The following is a 25,252-nucleotide window of genomic DNA, read 5'->3' as shown; positions in this document are numbered from 1 at the left end:
AGAGACGATACAGAAAGTGTGGTACAAATAGGTTGCTTCACCTCCAAGGTGGGAATGACATCCTTAGAACTGACAAAATGTACACTTTTCAACAAGGCACAGTTGAGATGTAATGACAGGCGACATCCTGGCTTTGCTGGCTTTCAAAGGAAGGGCATGCCAGAACATCCCAGAATTTGAATAAAGACTTTAAGAAGAGGACATGATAATAAAGAACTAACCTGGGTTTCCAAGCCTTTGTAAGGATTGAGAGGCTGATCCTGCAAGAAGAACACAGAAGAATAAATGGATTATTTCAAAGAGGCCAATTGCAAGTAGATATACCTATTATTATTATTATTATTATTATTATTATTATTATTATTAATTAATATTCATTAGTATTGGGGGGGTTTTTTAGTCCACAAACATTACATAAGCCAATACATTATTTTTCTGCTTTCTTTTTGACATTTCCCTTTCATTGAAATTCACTAAAATTAATTATCTAATTAACTGTGTAAGTTTCGGTTGCAGCAAATAGCAAGACAAAAAAGAAGAAGAAGAAAAAAAGATTTCATTGGAAGCCGAACTGTAGCAGAATAGAAACAGTGCTGATTGCCATGAATCCAGAACAGGATGGAAATCGCTGCCTCCTTACATTCCTGAGGATAAGCTGGAGCTCCTTCGGTCCCAGAACTGGGATCAAGAGCAGCTCTAAATCCCTGTCCTCTGGCTCAAGAGGAGGCTGAAAATGTTCTGGTGGTCTCCTCACTGCATAGCGTAAGGCAGTTTCCATTCAATGGTGTGATGTGGAAGGGGAGGAAGTGCCTGCCCCACCCCTTAATGTCCTCAGACATAATTTCCAGCAGGACTGAAATGTTCAGCTCCAAGTTTTTATCTCAGTCAATGTATGTCAGAAATAATCCAAGAACAAAGGGTTGTATCCAATGCTAGTACAGTGGTACTTTGGGTTAAGTACTTAATTTGTTCCGGAGGTCTGTTCTTAACCTGAAACTGTTTTCTTAAACTGAAGCACCACTTTAGCTAATGGGGCCTCCTGCTGCCACCGCGCCACCGGAGCACGATTTCTGTTCTCATCCTGAAGCAAAGTTCTTAACCCGAGGTACTATTTCTGGGTTAGCGGAGTCTGTAACCTGAAGCGTATGTAACCTGAAGTGTATGTAACCCGAGGTACCACTGTACTACTCTGCGTACTAGCCACTATGACCATGTTTTCCAGAACTCAAATTCTGGGAAGAAGATGGGAATTTAAGAACCCTGCCCCCTCCCCAAGCTCAATGAGATTTTTCTTTTTTTAAGGAAAATAGTTGTGTGGTTTGTTTGTTAAGTACAAAAGAAACATGCACACTTCTGCAAAACATCTGTGCTTGATGGCTGCAGATATTCCTGCAGACTCGTTTTCTATCGCACCCCTGCTTAATTGGAAAGCTTAACGAAGTGAAACCAGGTCAATGATGCTCTCTCTTTCATCCATCACGCCTGTCGGAATTAGAAGGCTTCTGTTTACAGTTGGTTCCTGCTTGTCACTTCATGGGGGGTGGGGGCTCACCCCCACTCCCTCCGAGATGAAGAATTCTAACCATCTTGGTTATTGCAGCTACCTGCAAATCTACTCCTGAAGAGCCGCCGGCAAAATAGCAACAGGTAACTGTCATGCTCCTCTTCCTCTTTACGAACCTGATGAGGCATGGCTTTATAGCTGCACGATTCCATGCTAAAAGAAACATTAATAATTCTGGGAAGCAACTTTCGTATTCATCTAGTGAGGACAGGAAGCTGATCTAGCTGGGTCCTCGGTATTGTCTATGCCTATTGGCAGCAATTTTCAGACAGGAGTCTCCCCCAGCTATACAGTGGTACCTCGGGTTAAGTACTTAATTCGTTCCGGAGGTCCGTTCTTAACCTGAAACTGTTCTTAACCTGAAACACCACTTTAGCTAATGGGGCCTCCTGCTGCCGCTGCACCGCCGGAGCATGATTTCTGTTCTCATCCTGAAGCAAAGTTCTTAACCTGAAGCACTATTTCTCGGTTAGCGGAGTCTGTAACCTGAAGCGTATGTAACCTGAAGCGTATGTAACCTGAGGTACCACTGCACTTCTTGGAGGTTGAACATGGGACATTCTGCATACAAAATCTGCGTTCTACCACTGAGCTGTGTCCTGTCCTTCAATGACCAGTGGCTGCATTCGGTACTCGGGAAGTTGCATCATACCAAGTGAGACCACTGGGCCATCTAGCTGGGAGCTGCCTAAACTGACTGTCAGCTCTGCCATGACAAGGGTTGGACTACACGCCCCCAGCAGCCCATTCCAGCTCTTTATGATTCTTTGATTGATGTGTCTTGCTTAGCAAAGCTACAGGGATGCAGTGACAAAGCTGAACAGGGACATCTGCACTGCCAGGTAAGACCCAGAAGGTTAGCAGCTCAATGGCAGAACATCTGCTTTGCATGTAGAAGGTCCCAGGTTCAGTCTCTGGCATCTCCAGGTAGGGCTGGAAGACAACCTTGTCTGAATTCCTATTAAGTCCTTGCCAGTCAAGCTACATGGAACTGAGATAAACAGGTCTGACTCAGTCTGAGGCAACTTCTGATGCCCTCTTCTAAGGTCACTTTCCTGGAAGAGGGCATTGAAAGAGTTTTAGGAAGAAGCCATATCAGTAGAGAGAAGGGTGGTCCTCGAGATAAGCTGGGTGGAAGGAGAAGGGGAGCACTGAGCATCTTCCAAGCACTTCCATGCAGTGCTCTGGGAAGGCAAGAGGGTCCCCATCTCCAAGACTGCTGGTTGAACGCCAGTTGAAGTCCCAACATAAATACGGCACTGGCCCTTACATGTTACAAGAAAAGCTACTTCAAAGAAATCACTCACATTTTGGTTACTGCCATTACCAGGACTAGTGTCGAAGCTGGCACTATTTGGTACCTGCAGAGGGCCCATTATTGTCCCTGGATGTCTTGCCACTCAACTCATCCATCATCTCTTAGCATGTTCCTCTCTCCAGACAAATGTGAAGAGCAGGAGTGGGGAACCTCAGGCTCTCAAAACTCCCCTCAGGCCACACCTCCTCTCCCCAAACCACTTCCCTCACGAGTCCTCCTTCACACCCTCCTTGAGAGTTTTTGCCTGGCTGGAATATGAATGTTGCTCTCTCTGGTGGGTGGTATGGACTGGGACCAGAGGGAAGGGGGGCAATAAAATGGGTAGTGAGGAGGAAATGGGCCCACTCAGGTAGGAGCTTCCAGTTTGGGCATCTTGCCCAAGGGTCCCCAAAACCTGGGTCCTGGCAATGGGCATTGTGACTACTGGCCAACCATTCCATTGTCTGGCAGATGGGTGGTTAAGCTGTCCAGAATGACTTTGTTCAGGCCCTGTTAACAGCTAAGGAAGGCAACATGAAAGGAAGAGCGGGGCAAGCTCCAGGTGCACCCAAACTGTATTCCAAAGAGACAGAAAACAATTATATACTTGGTTCCTGGCACCAAACTCACCTGTCAAAAGGAGGAATAATTAAACTATTCACTGCACTGGGTATCACCGTTACATTATTATGATAAAGTTGTCAGAAACTATTCATCGCTAATTTGATTTTGAACTCGGAGCCAAGGAAGACTTACGCTATAAGCTACACGGAACTCTGAATGGCTTCCAAAAGCAATCAAAAGCTCAACTCATGAAACAGAATTGCTGCTACTTTCTCAACACAGCCTGTCAATTAGAAAATTCTGGGCCCCTCTGAATGCTTTACGTTTCCTACCCAGCTTGTGGGCCTATTTATGGACCTGTCAATGGACTTTGACTAGGTTACCTGAAGAGCTGTCTGCATACATGGACAGCAGCTTGGGCCCCAATGCCCTCGAAGGGCCCGTGGGTGACACCTGCTCTGGACCCTTAAAAAAGGATAATGGGAGTTGTACTTCAACAACAGCTGGAGGGACAAAGGTTCCTCACACCTGCTGCAGAGGTTTTTCCAGTAACATTTCCGGTTAGAAACAGATAACCTTCGCATCAAACACCAGCCCTGGACCACAGAGCTTAAGAGAATAGACCACAACGGCTTCTATTCTACAATTAAGGGTGCTATCCAATTAACAAAAGTGAAGATTTATACACACACACACAAAACAAACAAACAAACAAACAAACAAACAAACAAACAGAATTTAAGCTGCTAAGAAGGAGGGAGAAAGAAAAGTCAAACACCATGGTGCTTGTAGACCATATTGTGTGGTCTCGCTCCCCAGGGTTCCACCATTACGACCTTGGCATGCAATAATGTTTCTTAAGTGTTAGCTTAACATGCTGTGAGATAATGGAATTCTAGGAGAGAGCAATGAAAATAGGTGGAAGCAAAGCTTGGGTTTGCTGCCAGAAAGTTTTGATGTCCCGGGGAGCCTTGGAGCCTGTCCAAAGCAGAACAGAGATGCAGAACTGCTGACTGAACAGAAGATATATGTGTGTGTGTGTGTGCATGCACAAATACCCTCGTGCATGTGCAAATACACAGAATAACTGAAAAGATTAAACTGAAACAAAAGCAAAAAACACACACCTCATATTTGAGACTCAGGTTCAAATCTCCATTCAGCCATGAAGTTCTTTGGCTGACCTAGGACCAGTTACCCTACCACACTTGGCAAAAGCAGTCAGCGGTGGGTCGGGATGAGATCTTGAAGACTGAAAAAAGAGCCCATGTGAAGTTGTCACCTAATATCATGGTGATGTCAGGTGGGCAACCCTGCCCACCTAAGAAAAATGGCTGGTGGAGGGTGGGACAGATCTTCACCAGGTTCAATCATGTTCCCCACCCCTGTTATACCTGCCTGGGGTCTCAGGCAGAGGTCTTTCCTTCCCAGAACCTGCCACTTAATTCTTTCAACTGGAGATACCATGGATTGAACCTGGAATCTTCTGCATCTGCTCTACTACTGAGCTTTGGGGGACTTTTTGATCACATAAAAGGTGAGTAAGAGAGGACACAATAAGAGTGTATGAAGATGGTAAGCGTGTGGATAAATGATAAAGAGTGTGGATAAAGTGGGCTGAGAAATATTATTCTCTCTCACACACAGAACTAGAACTTGAGGCCATCCAACAAAGATGAAGAACAAACAACCAGAATAACCACACAGCCCACAGTTAAACTGAATGGAACCCAACTCCAACAAGATGGAGTGACAGCCACCAATTTGGATGGCTTTAAAGGGGGACCAGGCAAATTCATGGGGGGACAAGGCTATGTTCTCCTTCCACTGTTGCTGAGAATCACAAGTGGGTAGAGTGATGCTATGCTCAGGTGCTGTTTGTGGACTTTCCCTAGGCATCTAGTTCACCATGGTGAGAACAAGATGCTGGACTAGATGGGCCTTTGGCCTGATCTAGCAGAAGGGGTCTTCTTGTGTTATAAGCACAAGATTTGCAACAAGTCCCTGGGAAGACCGTCTCACCGCAACCACAAGATGTGTAGAGTACAGACTGCAGTTATTCAGCGGTTGAGAAACCACACACTGCACATTTCTTTAGATCAGACTTTCCCAAACTTGGGTCTCCAGCAGTTGGACTACAACTCCCATCATCTCAAGCTAGTAGGACCAGCGGTCAGGGATGATGGGAATTGTAGTCCAAAACAGCTGGAGACCCAAGTTTGCCTCCTTCCTCCCAAATGAGACACCGGGTAAGGAAAAATACCCTTTTTCTCAGTAACCAAGGAATCTGAATAGAACCCTGCTCCCTCGCCTATTTGCTTCCTGCAGGAGGGCTAGGATGGGGGTTGGGAATGAAGCAGGATTTGCCAAATCCTCTGCAAAGAGGGTCTTACACAGAGACCCTCCTTTCATCCTCTCCTACCTCCTGGCACCCTCCCTCATGAATGGCAGCTGGGATATTGTTAGCAGGAGTTGCAAGAGAGGGAGAAGAAGAATGAAAGAGCTCATTTACGTAAGCAGCCCCTTCCGCTCTCTGCTTCGGGGGTTAAACCCTGGGCAATGCCCGACTCACGTGAAGCCTTCCTATTTGCCAATCTGGCAACAGGTGCCGTGCCTGAATATCATATATATATGTGCACAAACTCTCTTTTTAAGCACACACACACAAGCAAACACAAACTCGCACAAACACACACACACTTCTCCAATACACAACACCCCGACAAGAATAGCTTCTTTCTCTCCTCAGCTGGACCTGCTCCTACACAATTGAGAGCTATTTTGCGGCTGGGGAACCTGAAAATAGCCTTGGCACCCAGCGCCACACTTCCTGTCTAATGGGCAAAGAAACACCGTGTGCCGTAAGCTGACGCGTCGCCGTTTGTGCGGCTGTCAAAGCGGAAGTTATCACATCTCGTGGGCCAAATGAGAGAGGCTGGGGTTCGGCGTGACACCCTCTTGCTTCAACTGCCGCTAAGAAACGTCCTGTTTAATCAAAGCATGGGGCCTCACAGGCAGGAAGGCCAAACTCAAAACATTTCAAAGTACTGGGGCATCTTCCAGCACTATTGCAAAAGGAACAGCTGGTGGAAACGCACATTTGACAGGCACAATGGATGCCTTTCAAGAATAGGAAGCAATGGTGTGGGCTCTCTCTCCATCCCTTCTTCTTTTCCTTCCCTCAAAAATTTCCACTTCAACAGCTTTGTTTCCAGCAGCTTTGTTTCCAAGAGGTACTCTGTGTCAAAGACAGCCAAGCTCAGAAAAAAACAAACCTGTAGCCCGGGGCCTGTGAGACAGTCTGGGAGCAGCTGTCATAACTGCAACAGCAGGACATGTGAGAAAGCAAAGCCAAAGCTCCGGGGTGTGTCATGACACAAGGGGGCAATTCCTGGTTGAAGCCTAAGGGCCCCTTCAGACAACCTGTTGATTGAACTTTCATCCAGATCTGCTTGCAAGAAGCTTTATGCAGAGGTTAGGCCACAGCCACACCACAGCCCCTTCTGTCCCTATTTTCCAGCGACAGTCCCGGATTTACAGAAGCCATCTCGGTTTCCCGTTTGATCCCAGAATGCCCCACTTTTCCTTAGGACGTCTCTGTTTTCATCAGAGAAATGTTGTAGGGTATGGAGTTATGCGAACCCCGAGCCAAGGTTGTTAACTATACAACTTTTAGAAGATATCTGAAGGCAGCCCTGTAGAGGACTTTTTAAAAAAATGTTTAATGTTTTATTATGTTTTTATATATGTTGGAAGCTGCCCCGACTGGCTGGGACAACCCAGTTAGTAGTAGTAGTAGTAGTAGTAGTAGTAGTAGTAGTAGTAGTAATAATAATAATAATAATAATAATAATAATAATAATAATAATAATAATTTATTTATACCCCGCCCATCTGGCTGAGTTTCCCCAGCCACTTTGGCGGCTCCCAATCGAGTGTTAAAACAATACTGCATTAAATATTAAAAACCTCGCTAAACAGGGCTGCCTTCAGATGTCTTTTAAAAATAGGATAGCTGCCTATTTCCTTCACATCTGATGGGAGGGCGTTCCACAGGGCGGGCGCCACTACCGAGAAGGCCCTCTGCCTGGTTCCCTGTAACCTCACTTCTCGCAATGAGGGAACCACCAAAAGGCCCTCAGCGCTGGATCTCAGTGTCCAGGCTGAACGATGGGGGTGGAGACGCTCCTTCAGGTATACTGGACCGAGGCCGTTTAGGGCTTTAAAGGTCAGCACCAACACTTGGAATTGTGCTCGGAAACGTACTGGGAGCCAATGCAGATCTCTCAGGACCAGTGTTATATGGTCCTGGGGCCACTCCCATTAGATGAACGGGATGTATGTGATTGAATCCCTCCTGCAAAATGCTGGTAGTTTGGAGGCAACTCAGGACAATGTTTTACAGGGAGACATCAGGTGACAACCTCCTACATAGAAATATTAAAGAAAGGGAACTCTCAAAAGCAAGCCCCCCTCAGCCCCGATTTGAAATCCTATGAGTAGCTCTGAGGCACATAGGGCCCTGCTCACAGCTAGATGCTGACTGAAACCTGTGTTTCCACTTTAACAGGCTGCCACTGAGTAGGACTAATCTACGCCAGATCTTAAACTTTGCAATTGGGTTTCCACATCTGTATTTTTGAGAAGCCACATTAAGAGCGCCCTGTATATGCATTCTCTCCCTCCCCACCTCCAATCTCCTCATGATTTTAAAACTGCATTACAATTCATCCCATTTAAATATCTGGAGGGCAGAGAAATTACCAATCAGATCCTGAAATAATCATCTCATCAAATAAAATAAAGGTCAAACGTCCCATTGCCCAGATGATGTAAATCATTAATCTCTAGCAGCAGTTGGGGACTGCTTTATTTCCTTCAAAGAAAGGAAGATAATGAGCACTGAAGTCAATTGGAATTTCAGTGATAAAACATTAGCCCAACAATGTGGTTTCACTGAATGTGGTTTGTTGCATACATACAAACAAAAGACGTGCTCATGTTTCCGTTGCTTGATTCCTGCTGGAGAGTCCTACGTTATATGGCTTACCCACCAAACGGCCACTCAGTGCAGCAGAAGGAAGGCAAGTCTAGTCCTAGAAAAGGTTAGCTGATGTTTGGCAACAGCCAGGTTATCCCAATGATCAGCAGGACCCTCCGAAAACTCAAAAGACACACCAAGATGAGTCACAGAGCAGATTTTATGAGCAGTTAACATGGAATGTTGTTGTGCATAGATGTCCTTAAACTGGAGGTTATGCGGGAAAGGGCTATGGCTCAGTGAGGCAGCATCTGTTTTGTATGCCGAAGGTCCCAGGTTCAATCTCCAGCATCTCCAGTCAGGGCTGGGAACGTCCTCTGCCTGAAACTCTGGTGAGAGGCTGCCAGTCAGTGTAGACAATATGGAGCTAAGTGGACTGATAGTTTAACTCGGTACAAGGCAGCCTTGTATGTCCTCTAAATTTTGCCTGGCAACACCCTTGCACATCACTAAAGTTTATGGAAAGACCTAACTGATGTGGCTTATTACGAAAAGATTTGGACCATCAGCTAACGTAAACATCCTTTTGAAGAAGGTACAAATATCATGAGAATGTGTTAGCACAGGGCGGCCCTCGCATGCAGCCCTCGCAGCCTTTTTGGGTGGCCCTCAGCAACATTACACCCACCCACCCACCCACAGCCCCCATGCCTCTTTCCCATTTCCTGGCTTTGGGAAGGCAGCATGAGGGGGTGGTGTGTGTGAAATTTTGGCCTCGCTCCCCACTTCCACGTCACAAGGCAGTGGGCAGCCTTCAGGTTCCATGTTGAAGTACTATTGCAGTCCACGTCACATGAGAAGTTGGGCAACCCCGTCCATAAACAGTCTTCAACTAAAATCTGAAGGCTCGAGATCAAGCCCAACATTCAGAGGAAGACAAACCAGCTTCCAGCCAAAAAACTGCTGCTGATAAACACCTCAGCATTTTAAAAGGGAATGCAAGAAATCTGAGGCGGCACATTCCATGTAATAAGTAAAACATTATCCCTGGCCACCCACCACACTTGCTGGGGCTGATGGGAGTTGTAGTTCAGCAACCTCCAGAGGGCCAAAGGTTCCCCACTGCTGCATCTGGAACAAGTAAACTGGAGTCTATAGACACACACACACAAATGGGAAAACCCAGATGTTGTAGGAAAGAAAGAGCAAAAATGCCATTTTTATATTTCACAAGATGCTTCCTAGGGGCTCCAAGAGTACTCAAATCCATCAAATTCCACGGAAAGCTATACTAACACTGTTCTATGAGACAATTCTCCCAGGTCCTCTTTGCTCCCTGCTTGCCTGAGATGGCGGCATCACACAGCTGTCCACTGGAGATATTTGAACCTGTCAGTTACACAAGCCAGCTATGTTGTATAACATGTTACAGGGAGAGCGATCACCAGTGTTTTAATTTATTAACGAGCAGGTTTATCTTTCCTTTCAGGAGCTGACACACAATAGGGCTGCGGCGATACTCAGCTTGGCATTTGCAAAGCCATCTTTCCCCCGACAGTGACACAAATGATACCGTTTAATAAAGAGAACTTGGAGAAGCCTGCAGAGAGGGAGAGGGAGCTGGGGTGATTTTCAGCTTGGGCAAATGGGGATGTGCCATCACTCACACGAAAGACACCAGAACCAGAGCCCGCCCCCCACCCCGTATAACAATCAATAAGATCACTCTCTAAGGTCTCCTTCAGGCATCCTTTCTAATGGGCATTCGTGGCTTAGGATGGTACTGGGGCAGTTATATGTGATCGTGCTTTTGATACTGTTTGCGCTGACAGAACTTTCAGGGCAGACATGCTGTTTCGTTTCCCATCAATCCATGTCCCCTAACTTCCTGCCGAAATGTTCCAGTTTGGGGTTTTCTTTTATACCTCTTGTTTTTGTTGCACCACAGTGCTAGAGTGGCCCCTCCAGACGACAATAATGCTGTAATGTTGAGGAATCACCCTAGAACTAACAAAGTGGAATGATGGATGGATGGTCCACCACTATGAATCCACCACTAATGCAATATTATCACATCAAAGACCACCAAGACAAGAACGCTAGACAGCAACCCATACCAGTATCTTGAGAGGGAATTTCTGGATGTACATTGGAGGTCATCTTTTTGTTCTCCAACAAATACATTTCACAGAAAATTAGTGGAGAATTCCATAGCTCTGACTGAACATCAGCTTGTCCACTCAGAAACAAAAGCTTGTTGCAAAATTACAGCCAGGGCTGGGAGAATCTGCCAATTTTGATTTCTCTGTTTCTCATTTCCCCAACCTTTAGTTCAGTTCTCCACATTTCCAAGTGTGCTTATTATTCCTTTTTAAAAAGGTTCGAATGAAAACACACCAGCATTTTAGTGCAAATTTCTCCCATTGTACACATTTTCATACACAATATCCCAACTATAATGCATTTTATATGTTATTTCCCTTATATATGCATTTCAAGGCACATTTGACCCTAGTAAATGCTCTTTTTCTACATGTTGCTTGGCTGGAGAACTGCATTGTGAAATACAGAGAACTTCAAAGAATGGCTGTACAGTGGTATCTTGGTTTACGAATTTAATCCATTCCAGAAGACTGTTCTTAAACCAAGTGTTCTTAAACCAAGACGTGCTTTCCCATAGCAGCGGGGGACTCAGATTACAAATGGAACACACTCAACAGGAAGCGAAACATATTCTGCTTCCAAGGCAAAGTTCACAAATCAAAACACCTACTTCCGGGTTTGCAGCGTTCTTAATCCAAGTTGTTCATAAACTAAACTGTTCTTAAACCAAGGTACCACTGTATTTTGGTTTGCATATTGCTCTGGAAAAGGCAAAAAAGGTGATTTCACCTTTAAATGTGAACTGAATCAAATTTCTGCCCCATCATTTTCAGTGGCTGAGTCACAGTTCATGTCAGAGGCTAAAGGGAACAAGAAAGCAAAATGCCGTAGTGGTATAAAGGCTTCCCTTCCTGCAATACTCCCTCCAGAAAGAGAACTAACTTGAAGCCTGGTTGTTTCATTATCCTTTCCCCCAAGGGACTATTACAGAAGTACTACTTCTTGTTTTAAGCCTCCCACAGAGAAAGAGAGAGAGGGAGCTAACTCACAGCTGGGTTCTGCTCTCGGTTCACACTGGCCTAAATCCAAACCCTAACATGAGGCATGCTGGTTTGTAACACAGTGCAATCAGTTCAAACATTCAAGAGTGGGATTGTGTGTGTGTGTGTGTGTGTGTGCGCGCGTGTGAGAGAAAGAATTATTATATTTACAGGACAAGAAAAACAAAACACAGACTCACAAGTGTTGGTGCTGACTTTTAAAACCCTAAACGGCCCTGTATACTTCAAGGAGCGTCTCCAGCCCCGTTGTTTAGCCTGGGACTTGGAAGTCCAGCTCCGAGGACCTTCTGGCAGTCCCATCACTGTGAGAAGTGGAGTCACCCAGGCAGAGGGCTTTCTCGGTAGCGGCACCCACCCGGTGGAATGCCCTCCCATCAGATGTCAAGGACATAAGTAACTATGCAACCTTTAGAATACATCTGAAGGCAGCCTTGTATAGGGAAGTTTTTTTAATGTTTCATGTTGTATTGTTGGAAGCCGCTCAGAATGGCTGGGGCAACCCAGTCAGATGGGCAGCATGCAGATTGTTGTTGTTGTTGTTGCAAGAATATGCAGCTACCCTTACAGGGATCAAACTTGCAACCTTAGCATTATCAGCACCACACTCTAACCAACTGACTTAATAATCCTCCTGCCTCTGACTATGTAGACAGAGCATCTTATTTACAGTATGTCACCTCCACCAATCCATGCTAAAGGCTTGCTAAAATGTGCAATTGTTCTTCACCTACTTTGTTTTTGGGGGGTGGGGAAGTGGGGTGTCAACTAACAGCTGTGCTGTGTCTGTGTGCACTTGGTATTGGGACTGGCTTCTCTCCCACTTCCCAAGCTGATGTTCTCAGCAGAAGAGAAGCTGCTCTTTAGCCCTCAGGGCCAGAAAAGCCATTCTGGGGAAGGCTGTTTGTGTTGGGACCACGAAGCAAAAGGAAAGGGTTAAACACCAACACCACCGCAAGCAAATGTGTTTCGTTTTGGGTCTACTCTGAGTTGCTGGATACAACCCAAGAACCTTTCCCTTCATTAGTATAAACTTAGGTTGTTTGTGAAAAGACCAAACAAGGGCAACCCATGTTGTTTACATCATTTGTAAGAGCACAATTCAGGAACATAGTGGATTCAACAACACTAAGCACTAAAAAAACTGGATACATGGCAATTCAAACACATCCTTTCCACAATATACAAAAAAGTCTGTTAATCTGCTGCAGCTTGGCTGGATGGTACATTATCTTCCCATTCTGCTTTAAAATTCCTGCCTGCAGGATGAAAACGCTGCCTCATGGAGATATGAATCTGCAATGTTATAGAAGGTCATCTTCAGATTCAGCTTCCCATAAAAGAGCGACACCGGGGGGTTGTATCCAGTTCAGGGTAGACCCACTGAAACGAATGGCTCTAAGTTACTCATTTCCATTGAAAACATGTTCAATATATGCACATTACCTGTGATGTGTTACGGAGCAGAGAACAGGACCATGACCCAGAGAAACATCAACAGCTTATGAACAATACAACATGCAATGGAACGTGAAATGGAACGTGTTGATGTTAGGAACAGCATTAAAAGACAGAAAAACTAATAACTGGATACCACCATGATCAAGTTACAGATGTAGTGGAAATGCTGCAAAGTTAAAATCAACATATGCAGGACATGTGGCAAGAGATGATTTTTATTGATTATAGTTTAGAAATTGTTAAGAGTGAATTTCTGTTTAATTATTATTTGCTGATATTTGATTTTATCATGTGCTGTTATATTAAAATGTATTATTGAATATTACTTTATTTAATATAAGTTGTTTAAAGTTATGTTTCTATTAGGATATTTTTGTATTGGATCAGTTTGTTACAAAGTGTGCGATCTTTGTTGTTGCTTGTTTCTTCAGCTTGTAAACTGCCTTAAGTATAGCAATATAGAGAGGCAGTACAGTATACAAATTAAAAGTGAAATGAAATGACTTAGGCTGGTGGAATAAAGCAGTGTTAGTATGAAGACCCTACAATTTTTAAAGACCAAGGGGATGACCACCTATGTGATGAGTGGACAATCTAAAACTAACCACAGGGTTAATGCGGATGCAGGAAACAAACAATAAGAGAACGATGGAGAGAACTTGAAGCGGCACATATCCAGATATGAATGTGCGATTCTGTAGACGTAGTTTGTCAATTTCATTAATTGAATGGATCCACTGACTAGGTCTGGCACTGGATACAACCTTAGATCCCACTTTTTGAACTTGGACTTTATATTCTGCCCTGACGTAACCTAAAACTGAGATGGTGAACAAGGTGGGGGACTCCAACTCCCACCTGCCCCAGTAAGTACAGCCAATGGTCAGGGATGATGGGTGTTGGGGTCCAAGGGCATCCAGAGGGCCCCCCATCCCTGATCTAAAAGCTTTGACAGAAACCTACTGTCTCATATCTTAGCCACAGCAACTTCTAGCTGTGCTGTATGCCATAAGGTAATGAAGAGGAGCAGGTATGTCAGCAGAAAACATGCCAATTAATCATTAACTGGACACATTACAAGCTTCCTAATTACATAAAATAGACACGTGGACATTTATAATGTATTTTTCCTTTTCCTTTTTTTTGCAAGCCTTAACCTTACTGTGTCCAGTTCTGGGCACCACAGTTCAAGAAGGACACTGACAAACTGGAACGTGTCCAGAGGAGGGCAACCAAAATGGTCAAAGGCCTGGAAACGATGCCTTATGAGGAACGGCTAAGGGAGCTGGGCATGTTTAGCCTGGAGAAGAGGAGGTTAAGGGGTGATATGATAGCCATGTTCAAATATATAAAAGGATGTCACATAGAGGAGGGAGAAAGGTTGTTTTCTGCTGCTCCAGAGAAGCGGACACGGAGCAATGGTTCCAAACTACAAGAAAAAAGATTTCACCTAAACATTAGGAAGAACTTCCTGACAGTAAGAGCTGTTCGACAGTGGAATTTGCTGCCAAGGAGTGTGGTGGAGTCTCCTTCTTTGGAGGTCTTTAAGCAGAGGCTTGACAACCATATGTCAGGAGTGCTCTGATGGTGTTTCCTGCTTGGCAGGGGGTTGGACTCGATGGCCCTTGTGGTCTCTTCCAACTCTATGATTCTATGATTCTATGACCTATTAATTGCAATGATTTTGGCTGAATCCATCACTGAGTACACTCCTTATCTCTTGCAGTCCTTAGGAAGGTCTAAAGGCCAAATAACGAGTTGATGTTAGATACAGCATCATGCCTTATAAGTGCAGGGCTGTTTTTGGTTTTTTAAAACACACACAACAGAAGTTGCCCATGTAGGGGGCTCTAATCCAGATCAGGACTGTATGTATATCCAGAAAGATCTCATCAGTCTGCCACCTCTGTGCTCTACTGTTTAACAATTCACAGGCAAGACCGGCTGCTCAGCAAGAAGCATTTTGTTACACTGGGACAAGACAGGTGGGCTGCTGCTGATTCAACGGCAGTCCTGATGGAGAACCTGCTTTGTTTGCAGAATATCCCTTGCATCTCCAAGTAGGTCTGGGCAAGATCCTTGCCTGAAACCTTGGAGAGACACTGCCTATCAGTGCAGGCCAGCCCTTGCCAACCCAAAGCCTTGCATAGGTTTTGGACTCTCAACTCCCATCAGCCCCAGCTAGGATGGCCAATAGGGATGATGGCTGTTGAGGTCCAAAACATACACCGGGGACTCAAGGACTCCAATGCCCATCAGCCTCAGTTGGTATGCATGATGGGAGTTGTAGTCCAAAACATATGCAGGGGCACCTGCTCCTCATCCCTGATCTAGTTCATTAGACTGTCAGCATTGGGGGAGGAGGACAGTGAAGCTAATCTATTAATTGTAGCATTTCCATGTAACATAGGTAGGCATGGGACTTTGGCCAGAAATGTGTTAACAGTGCAAAAGCATCATTGTAAGTGACATTACATTGCACATTGGATGTACAAAACCTTCTTAAGTAAAAACTCCTCTTGCAAAAACTCCAAACATCAAGAGAATATATATAGGCTTTTCTCACCAAATACTCTGCAACTGAAGGAAGAACTTGTTTATAGATACGTCAAATCAGCTTTTCTTTCTGGTGAACTACTTGAGAATATAAAATATCATTCTCAGAGCAAATCAACACTGCTCAATCCTTCCTCAAGGGGGAAAAATTATTTTTAAGCCTATTTGCATAGCAAGTTCTCTTGCTAGGGGTTTCTCAAGCTTTTTTTTTTTTTTAACTGCTTTGTATTAGACGGTGGGAGTCAACTCATAGTGGACTTGGAAGCAAATCCACATTAATTTTTTCATGCCAGATATATCTAAACCCTTTTGGGCCAGTGGGCATGTTTGGAATTTTGAGAAAGCGCTGCAGGTGCCAGTCACAAAATGGCTGCTTTGGTTTTAGCGTAAAACAAAATGGCTGCTACATCTAAAAGAGGAGGAAATAGTAACAGGATACATTCTGGCCAGGCAAAAATGCTCGGGATGCGAAGCAGGGTCTCAGAGGGGTGTGGCCTAGAGAGAGTCTAAAGGGCCAAAGAAGCCTGGAGGGCCACACTGGCCCTTGAGTCTGAGACTCCTGCCCTATGGACTCTTTACTTAAAAGGCAACTTTCTTATAAATTGCAAAAGCAACAGAAATATGCCGCAATATATTGCTTCCTGCACATCTGTCCAGTTTCGTTTCTTGCACACTTCTGTTTGTATGTACCAAGTTGTAAAAAAAGCGCACACTCTTATGTAATTGGGGAATGGGAAAAGGGAAACTTCCAAGAACTCCCAAGATTTGAAAGAAAAGATCTGATCCTATTATGGGGGGGGGGGGGTTCTGAAGCAGAAGAACAGGCCTTCCCTCAAAAGACTGCATTCCAAAATTTTCGTAACACAAACCAGCGGTGCTGCTGTAGAAATGAAGGAGAGTTGCACGATCAGATTGAGTATCCAATCAAAAGCCCACTTACCAGGCTTTTCAAGCACTATCATCCAATGTCCTCCAGAGCCTTACTTTTAAACATTCAATTTTCTTATTTACCACTTGAAAAAACATAAACTGCAGGGAGGTGTAGGCAAAGAGAACAATTCACGCAGGCCTCTGGAATGGTGGGATGGTGATGACTGCTTCCGGACATGCATAATTTTAGTTAAAACAAAACAAATTCCTTCCAGTAGCACCTGAAGTGGTATCTGAAGAAGTGTGCATGCACACGAAAGCTCATACCAAGAACTGACTTAGTTGGTCTTTAAGGTGCTACTGGAAGGAATTTGTTTTGTTTTGACTATGGCAGACCAACACGGCTACCTATCTATAATTTTAGTTGTGGGCCTTCCCTGGGAAGAGGCAGTGGCGGATTTATGTATAAGCTAAACAAGCTACAGCTTAGGACCCCACTCTCTTGCCCCCCCCAAGGAAAAAAACTGGATGTACATTTCCAAAACATAAGATAAAAAACAAATAAAATAAAACCTACATAAACAGCAGTGGCAAATGGCTTTAGATACCTATTAGGTCCATAAATTACCATATAGCATATATTGAACACAAAAAACAGAGACAATTTGTTGTTGACAAAGGACGGCTGGACATATAAAGGGCCCCATTACCTTCAGTAGCTTAGGGCCTCATCAAACCTAAATCCGGCCCTGGGAAGAGGGGTTGACTGTCATACCACTGTAACTCAGTGAGAGAACTAGAGGTCTCCTAACAACTCGCAGCACCATTAACAAACTACAGCTCTCAGAATTATTTGGGTGAAACCATGAGTGTTTCACGTGGCATCACAGTGCTTTTAACATATGAAGTGACTGTAGCTGCTGACTGCTTTTTGGTTCTTGCATGGATACAATAGGGGTAGAGTCTTATGGAACCTCCTTTCTTCCTCCTTTCCCCGCTTCCTGTGGGCACATGACGTAGCTGAGATTGCCACTGATTTTTTCCCATGAAAACCCCCAGCAGTATAGTCAAAACCCTTCCCGAGAAAGGAAATGACTTTATAAGCAGTCTACTACAAATTGCTTCCTTCCATGCTGAGGGAACGCAGCATATTAAGACAGTTGCTTCTGAGGAAGTGAGGAGCAACTGTGATTCAGTTGCAGATGACCTTGGCTGACGTAGGAGGCTCCCTGCCACACAATCGGCTCCTTGTCAGGGGCAGACCACTCTGAAATGGCTGCTTTTCTCAAAAGACGGAAAGCGCATTGCATCTGGCTCCATGGCTCTCTGAAGAACCACCGTTCTGTGTGCAATGGCAGGGCAGAGTGCCTGTCCAAACTTGACATGAAGCCAGTCTTTACACTTCTTATGAAAGAAGCCATTAATACACCAGCCAGACTTAGCAAACCCCTCTCATGTGGCCTTCAAGGGAGGCCCAACGCAGACGGATTCTTCTAAGCCCTAAAGTTAACTCGTGGTGTCCAGGATGACATGGGAGTGCCGAGACCAAGGAAAAACAAATTAGGTGGCCAACCAAATGAAAGAGACCTAAAATACCTCTCTCGCTCTCTCTCTAGCTGTGTGTGTGTGTGTGTGTGTGTGCGCACACACACACACACACACACACACACACACTGAACTAAGGTCCTTTCCTCATTGCCTGTTCCTTTGGAGGTAGTGATGCTCCCCAACTTGTATGGGTTTGAAAGAGGGTTAGACAAATTCACAGAGGATAAGGCTTCTTCCACAGTCAAAGGCAGTAATGCTTCTGAATACAGTTGACAGAAACCACTGAAGAGGAGAGTTTACTTAGAGTTATTAAAGGTAAAGGTACCCCTGACCATTAGGTTCAGTCGCGGACGATTCTGGAGTTGCGGCGCTCATCTCACTTTATTGGCCGAGGGAGCTGGCGTACAGCTTCTGGGTCATGTGGCCAGCATGACTAAGCCGCTTCTGGCGAACCAGAGCAGTGCACGGAAACGCTGTTTACCTTCCCGCCAGAGCTGTACCTAATTTATCTACTTGCACTTGACATGCTTTCGAACTGGTAAACGGCGTTTCCGTGCACTGCTCTGGTTTGCCAGAAGCGGCTTAGTCATGCTGGCCACATGACCCGGAAGCTGTACGCTGGCTCCCTCGGCCAATAAAGCGAGACGAGCGCCGCAACCCCAGAGTCAGTCACGACTGGACCAAATGGTCAGGGGTCCCTTTACCTTTTAACTTTAGCAAACTATAGTCCCCAAGATTCTTGGGCGAAAGCCATGATTATTTAAAGGCTTTAATGATATACTGTAGCTTTAAAGGTAGCCCCCCCAGGAGCCAACTCCTAGGGCCAAGGTCCCTTCAGCCTTCCCCCAATAATATATTCAAGGGGGCTGCCCCTCCCCAAAGTTAACGGTGTGTTCAAATGGTGTGTGTGTATTGTCTTGTGATTGATTATGTAGGGCGGGGCTTACCTGCCTCCCCCCAATATTTCAATATTTGGCACCCCTGACCCCCCTACTTACTGCTGAAAGGCAGTGAGTCAACACCCCCTTGCCATCACCCAAGATTATGGGGAAAGGGTGTGAATTCTAGACAACCTTTCCATCTAGGCAGCCTTTTTGAGGGTTTTTTAATACAAAAATTATTCACAACAGACCATCAAAGCAACAGACACAGAAAGAAACGCCGCCCAATTTTGCTGAACGAATGTGCTGTTTACACCCAAGTGTAACTACAAAATGAAGAATGGTTTCTTTAACTCCCTTCCACCGCTGCCATTTCTTTCAGAGTCCTTGAATATGCACTCAGCACAGCGAAGACTAATGGAATCAGGCAGACTAGAGCTATGTTTATATTGGTTTTTAAACTGTATTCCTTGAGGGCAGAGCCGTGTGTCGTGTGTTTAGAAAAGGATGATAAATGCCCGCTTCCAAGATCATTACTGCATAAATAACTTGCATCAGCTCGGTTGTCTTTAAGTACAACTGTACAGCTCGCGCTGGGCTGGTGGGGGAGAAGATGGAACTGACCAGAGATGTACAAAGGGCTCCACTTAAGGCTGGCTGCAGCAGCACTCCTAACCTGTGAATTAGCCAACGGAGAATCTGGCAAGCAAAGATTACATTAGTAAATCTTGCAGCGTAGAAGCCGTCTTAGCCTGTTGCAGCAGATACACCAAAAGAGAGAGACAGGGTTACAAGAAGCTTCGAGGATTAACAGATTCACTTCAGCATAAGCTTTCTTGGACCAGAATCCACTTCAACAGATCCTATCACCTCCCTTTGGAACATTTCAACAAAATAGATAGGCTTGCATCCAATGTAACACTAGGTAATCATCCTGTCTGCACAAGGATATGTGCTTGCAAAATGGGACTTTCCCCCTGTTCCTCCCTCTACCCGAAATCTGTTTTGTATAGTAACCCCCAGATTTAGGGGGCATGTAGGGGGAAGAGAGGGGAGAAAGACCCACTGCACAAGTGTATACCTTGATGGGGTTCATTTCTAATTGTGGTTTGTAATTTAATCATTTATAATCATCATCATTAAGAGAATCATTATAATCTTGTAATTCCGCCAAATGTGTCTAAATACCTCTTGATCTTGGCTGCAACTCTAAGCTAAAAATGATAGGTAATTCATGTGTGTGTTGCATGTGATTTGTGTGAATTCAAGTACTGTACCACACATCTTCTAGAAGTTTTCCTTTACCACAACATCAGTAAAGTCTTGTGACCATCACGATATGTAACGAACCAGTCTCTGTCAGTACTGAAACATGGGAACAGTATTTGAAACCTTTTTATCCCAACTACTGATGTTTTAACTTCAGGGCTGCCATTTTGTATACCTGATATCATGTTCCATGCTTCTGATAATAGTTCCTTTGGAGACACTAAACTAGATAATAGCATATGAAATTTTGTAAGTTGTCTAAGAGCATCCACTAATATTTGTAAAGGACCACCTTCTTAATTTCTCTTTTGTGTTGCCTTACGTGTTACTCTGGGAGCTTTATGCATTGTTGTATGAAATACTTATTCACATTCTGTAATCCTTTTAATCATAATAGTTGGGACTGGTAGAGCAGGGCGATATGTATGCATTGACCACCATCAGAAGGATTTCTGGGAGCCTAATTAGTACAGCAATTGCCAAAGGTTTGCAAAAAATCATAAGCCTTAACTAAAATAAATAAAATAAATAAAATAAAATAATGCATGCTAACCATCCCTTCCTTCTCAGACTGAATAGCTGCCAGGTAGTGGCACCTATTAAGAATTATGAATTCAACTTGCCAGTCCTCTTGTAAAAGTACAATGTCAAAATGATTCAGAAAATCCAGAATTTGTTTAGAGGACCAACCTGCTATATTCCAGGAGCTGCACTGTCACACTGAAATTTCTGGTTAATATCCGGTGTGCAGTTTGATATATCATGTCCTTGGGGGGGGGGGGAATCCAACAGAAGGAATATGGATTGATGTGACTCTGTCCTGCATCTTTATTTTTAGGAAATAGAATCTGCCTTCTGAATCCATTTTTTTATTAACAATTATCTATGCCTGCAGTCTTGAGCTCTAACATAACTCACCCCCTTTTTATTATGCAGCAGCATGGTAAATAATTCCCGCAAAAATTATTTCAGGAATTGTTTATCTTTCTTTGAAATGTGTCTCTTGAACAAACAGAATATCTGGATTGTCGTGAAATATAATTTTCTTTAAGCCTCATCTTTGAATTGGCCTATTCAGGCCATTCCATTCCCATTTATAGTCATAAATTAACTTTATATCTGTAATTCCTCCCTCAATTTTTAAAGTAACAGATCACTGCAATACAATCACAGAACAGTGCTTTATCATAAAAACTGCTTAAAAGTTCATTTTTTCCTTTTCTTGAATGTTATTGGGCAGAGATCAGTCAATGTAAACACCTCCCCATTTTCTTCAACTTTAGGTTGCTCCTGGTTGTTTAGGTTGTTCTAACCCTTTTTCTTCTTCTCATAAACAGAATTAGTATGTCTCTAGGGCACTTGCCTTTCTGGGTACATATGTTGTTATTCCTAAATGCTGTATCACTAATGATGATGGTGGTAATAATAATAATAATAATAATTTATTATTTGTACCCTGCCCACCTGACAGGGTTGCCCCAGCCACTTTGAGTAGCTAGGCTTTCTACCTAGCATCTCCTATCTTACATTCAGCAAAGAGAAAGAGAGAAAGAGAGAGAATCTTTTATATAATGCCCCCGGAGGTTCTTGTTAAAGCCCCTGTGTCTAATATTCTGCTATCTGACTTTATTTTCTACTGCTTCAGTTGTGGCATATGCAAAGTCTAGTTCTCGCTGGCTAAAGTCTTGCTCCAATAGTTTGAATGCCTTAGTTATGTTTGTTTCTTATTATTTTCATGCTCCATCAACCTTTGTTTTTAACAAGGTCAATCTATTTGCTAATCCACTTTCTGCATCATTCATAGTATTTATTATATTGGTTCTGAATGTTTTAATTTCAGTTTCAAAACTTTGGAACTAGCCAGAAGCAAATCTCTCAAAACTATTATCAGATTTGGTTTATCTGAATCTGCATCTTCCCGTTGTTGTTGTTGTTCTTGTTGTTGTCTGCCTTGTGGTCATTTTATTTTGGAGGGAAACATTTAGTAAGTTCATGTTTTCCTTTCCACTCCTTCCTTCCTTCCATCCCATTGAAGCCCACCATTTCTCTCTTCTGAGACATCTCCTTTTAAAATCCTACTGGTTAGTTCTCAAATTGTCCAAACATGAGTAACCTCCTCCACAGAAAAAAGAGAAAATAGAAAAGAATCAATCAATCAATAGGTAGTTGATTAGTTTCCTAAAAGTAATCAAGTCAGTTAACCAATTGTCTGCAAGTATTCAAATCAAATCAACTGGACAACCCATTTCTATACAATCCACTTCTGTGGCTCCCGTGGTACATACTGGTGGTGTGGCCTAAGGCCGCTGCTTTTTCTTCATAGGAGAGGCCCAGAAGGGTCCATGCTGGAGCAGTCCAGGCAGCAATGAAGGGTGATGGGCAAGTGGAGGGACGACAGGGCTGTTTTGTGGCCAACTAATAAGGGCATGAAATGCAGAAGAACAGCGCCATGGGACCTTCTGCCTGCAAGCAAGATGCTCTACCACTCACCTATGGCCCTTCTGCAAGGGCCCTCTAGATGTTATTGGACTTCAGCACCCATCAGCTGCACGGCCAAATGGTAAGGAATTATGGCAGTTGTAGTCCAGCAACATTGATGAGGGTCAAACAAGGTCCCCATCCCTGGCCTATCTATTTATTGACCCACCTTACTGTGTTGTACTCTATATGAAGTTTCAGATTCAGTCTGGTAATTTAGAACAGGCATTTTATTAAGAAGCAAACGCTTATATAAGCACAACCACAATCAACTGAACTCGACCTTTGATAACTGGCAACAGTAACTGTACTGATTTGCTCTTAAGATTGCATTTATCTTAGAGATTTTATTTTGCGTTTCTCTTAGAGCATTTATCTTAGAGATAAGAGATAAAAGTGGCATATATCATCACACTACCCAGCTCCTCACCAAAAAAACCCCTGACCTATAGATTTCAAAATATTGTAGGAAGTCTGGCCAAGGCTAATGCAAACAAACAAGGAGATCATATGTGTGCACAAATTGTGAAAACAATCATTCAAACGAAAACAGATCAGGAAAATCTAGAAGACAAGTGTGGTAATATTGGCTTACTGCCTTTCCCAGCACCTAGTTAATGCTAATGATCTTTTGATCTTCGGAGCTTCATTTCTGTACATCTTGTGCTGGAAATCCCAGGTCACTCAGAATCCCTGAATAGTCCTCCATTGATATATGGGACCTTGCCTCCCTCCAGGGTTATTTATGTCAAATCTCAAGCAACCCAATGCCCAGTTTGGGGGGAAGATTGCAACTCAGGAGAAGGAATGTCACAGCTGATAAATTTTTGATGCAATGGGCCAAAGCTCACTGCTTCCTTAATATGAATAGCAAAATGTAGCTTCTAAAGCAAAGAAGGACCATCCCCAGTGCCATGGGGCAGGTGCCTGGGGTAACAATCCAAATAATGAGCAGTGAGTTTCTCAAATGCAACAGTGCTGGATCATCACCTTTTGAAACAATACATATTAACATCCAAAGAGGAGGAGGAGTTTGGATTTGATATCCCGCTTTCTCACTACCCGAAGGAGTCTCAAAGCAGCTAACAATCTCCTCTCCCTTCCTCCCCCACAACAAACACTCTGTGAGGTGAGTGAGGCTGAGAGACTTCAGAGAAGTGTGACTGGCCCAAGGTCACCCAGCAGCTGCATGTGGAGGAGCGGAGACGCGAACCCGGTTCCCCAGATTATGAGACTACCGCTCTTAACCACTATACCACACTGGCTCCCATCCTGGTGAGAACATTAAGTCCAACATCTGAATTGCACCACACAAGCCTGCAAAGGAGTGCAGAGAGGACTGTTGAAATACCAATATAATTTTTAGCTGTGACTGCATTCAGATGACCCTCCCAGCCATGGTTTGGAGAACTGGCTATGAACCCAATGCTTGTGTGCTCCCTCCTCCACCTCCCTTTGCCTTGTATGTGATGCTTCTTGGTTTAGTCAAACCACGGGGTTTGCTCAGAAAACAGGCTTTTGACCCTAGTTCACAAGCGAACTGCAAGTCGACGGAAACAGAGAGCAGATCTGCACCACACACTTAACGTTAAATCCGGTGCACTTTTAAAGCACGAAGAATCCTGGAGGCATCACACAGGTTCTGGGAAATGGTTCCAAGCATATGGGATAGGCAGTGCGGAAGAGCAGAGGCATTAGAGGGAGATAGAGAGCTTCTGGGGGGAGGGCTAGCAGTGCCCAAGGAATGAAGATCTCAGCTAATGCTCAAAACCAGCTATTTAACGTTTCAGCATGTAGAGTTAGAACTGACACACACACACACACACACACACACTTTTGGTCCCTTTTTTTTTTGTCCCTAGCTGCAGCTCCAAGCCCAGCACTGCAGACAGACACCATTTAATCGCCCTCTTCCCCCCATTGCGTGTTTCCTGGGAATGCCGCCCCAGCCTCAGCAGGCCCCCTCTGTGTTGTGGCTCTTGATTGATGTCATGCTAAGCTGCCTCCTGACCCTGATCTAGCACAGCATTCGGCAGGCACTGCCATAACTCAGGGATTGCAGCCTTTCGGCATCCAACAATGGCTGGCGGTTGGGGCTCATTCAGAGCCCATTAAGATGGTTTTCTTTGCCGCCGGCCCCCGGCCCATTCCCAAAGTGAATCGATGTGGCAGTGCTAAGCAGGGTGCCAACACAATGACGATCTCTGTCTGTCGCCTTCCTAGCCACTGGGGCAATGACCATGCTGGAGAAAGGGTGTGTGTGTATGCGCGCGCCAATGGGAAAGAGTAAAGATTTATCCCATATAATAATGCTGCTCTCATTTTCCCCAAGCGCAGATCCTTCCTCCGGTCCAGCCACAATACCATTGTTGCTGTAGTAGCAGCAGCAGCAGCATAACAACAAGCCCTCCTGCATTGCAGGGGCTGGACTAGATGACCAGTGAGTTCCCTTTCACTGTCTCTCAAGAGACAATGAGGTGTGTCTCCGGGGGTTGAAGTCAATCTGCTGCGTTAGCAGCACCTAAGTAACCTTCCACAGTGTGCAAGATGGTGTATGGAGTTCCTGGGTTGCCCAGATGACAAGACTCCCCTCTCGGACTTCTCTGATGTGGTCCAAAGGAA

General features: G+C 44.4%; 1 protein-coding gene across 1 annotated transcript in view; it reads right to left on the bottom strand.

The window, feature by feature from the left end:
* The window catches only part of XYLT1 (xylosyltransferase 1), a 158,210-nt gene that overhangs the window by 104,693 nt on the left and 28,265 nt on the right, over nt 1-25,252 (bottom strand). The window contains exon 2 of the mRNA XM_081839707.1: nt 222-260. Within this exon, the coding sequence (XP_081695833.1) occupies nt 222-260 (39 nt within the window). The remainder of the gene's footprint in view (nt 1-221; nt 261-25,252) is intronic.

This window comes from Podarcis erhardii (assembly GCF_964252035.2).
Source record: "Podarcis erhardii genome assembly, chromosome: 14".
In the NCBI taxonomy this organism is placed as follows: Eukaryota; Metazoa; Chordata; class Lepidosauria; order Squamata; family Lacertidae; genus Podarcis; species Podarcis erhardii.
Note: the sequence above shows the minus strand (reverse complement) of the source record. Positions and strands in the feature narration are given on the sequence as shown.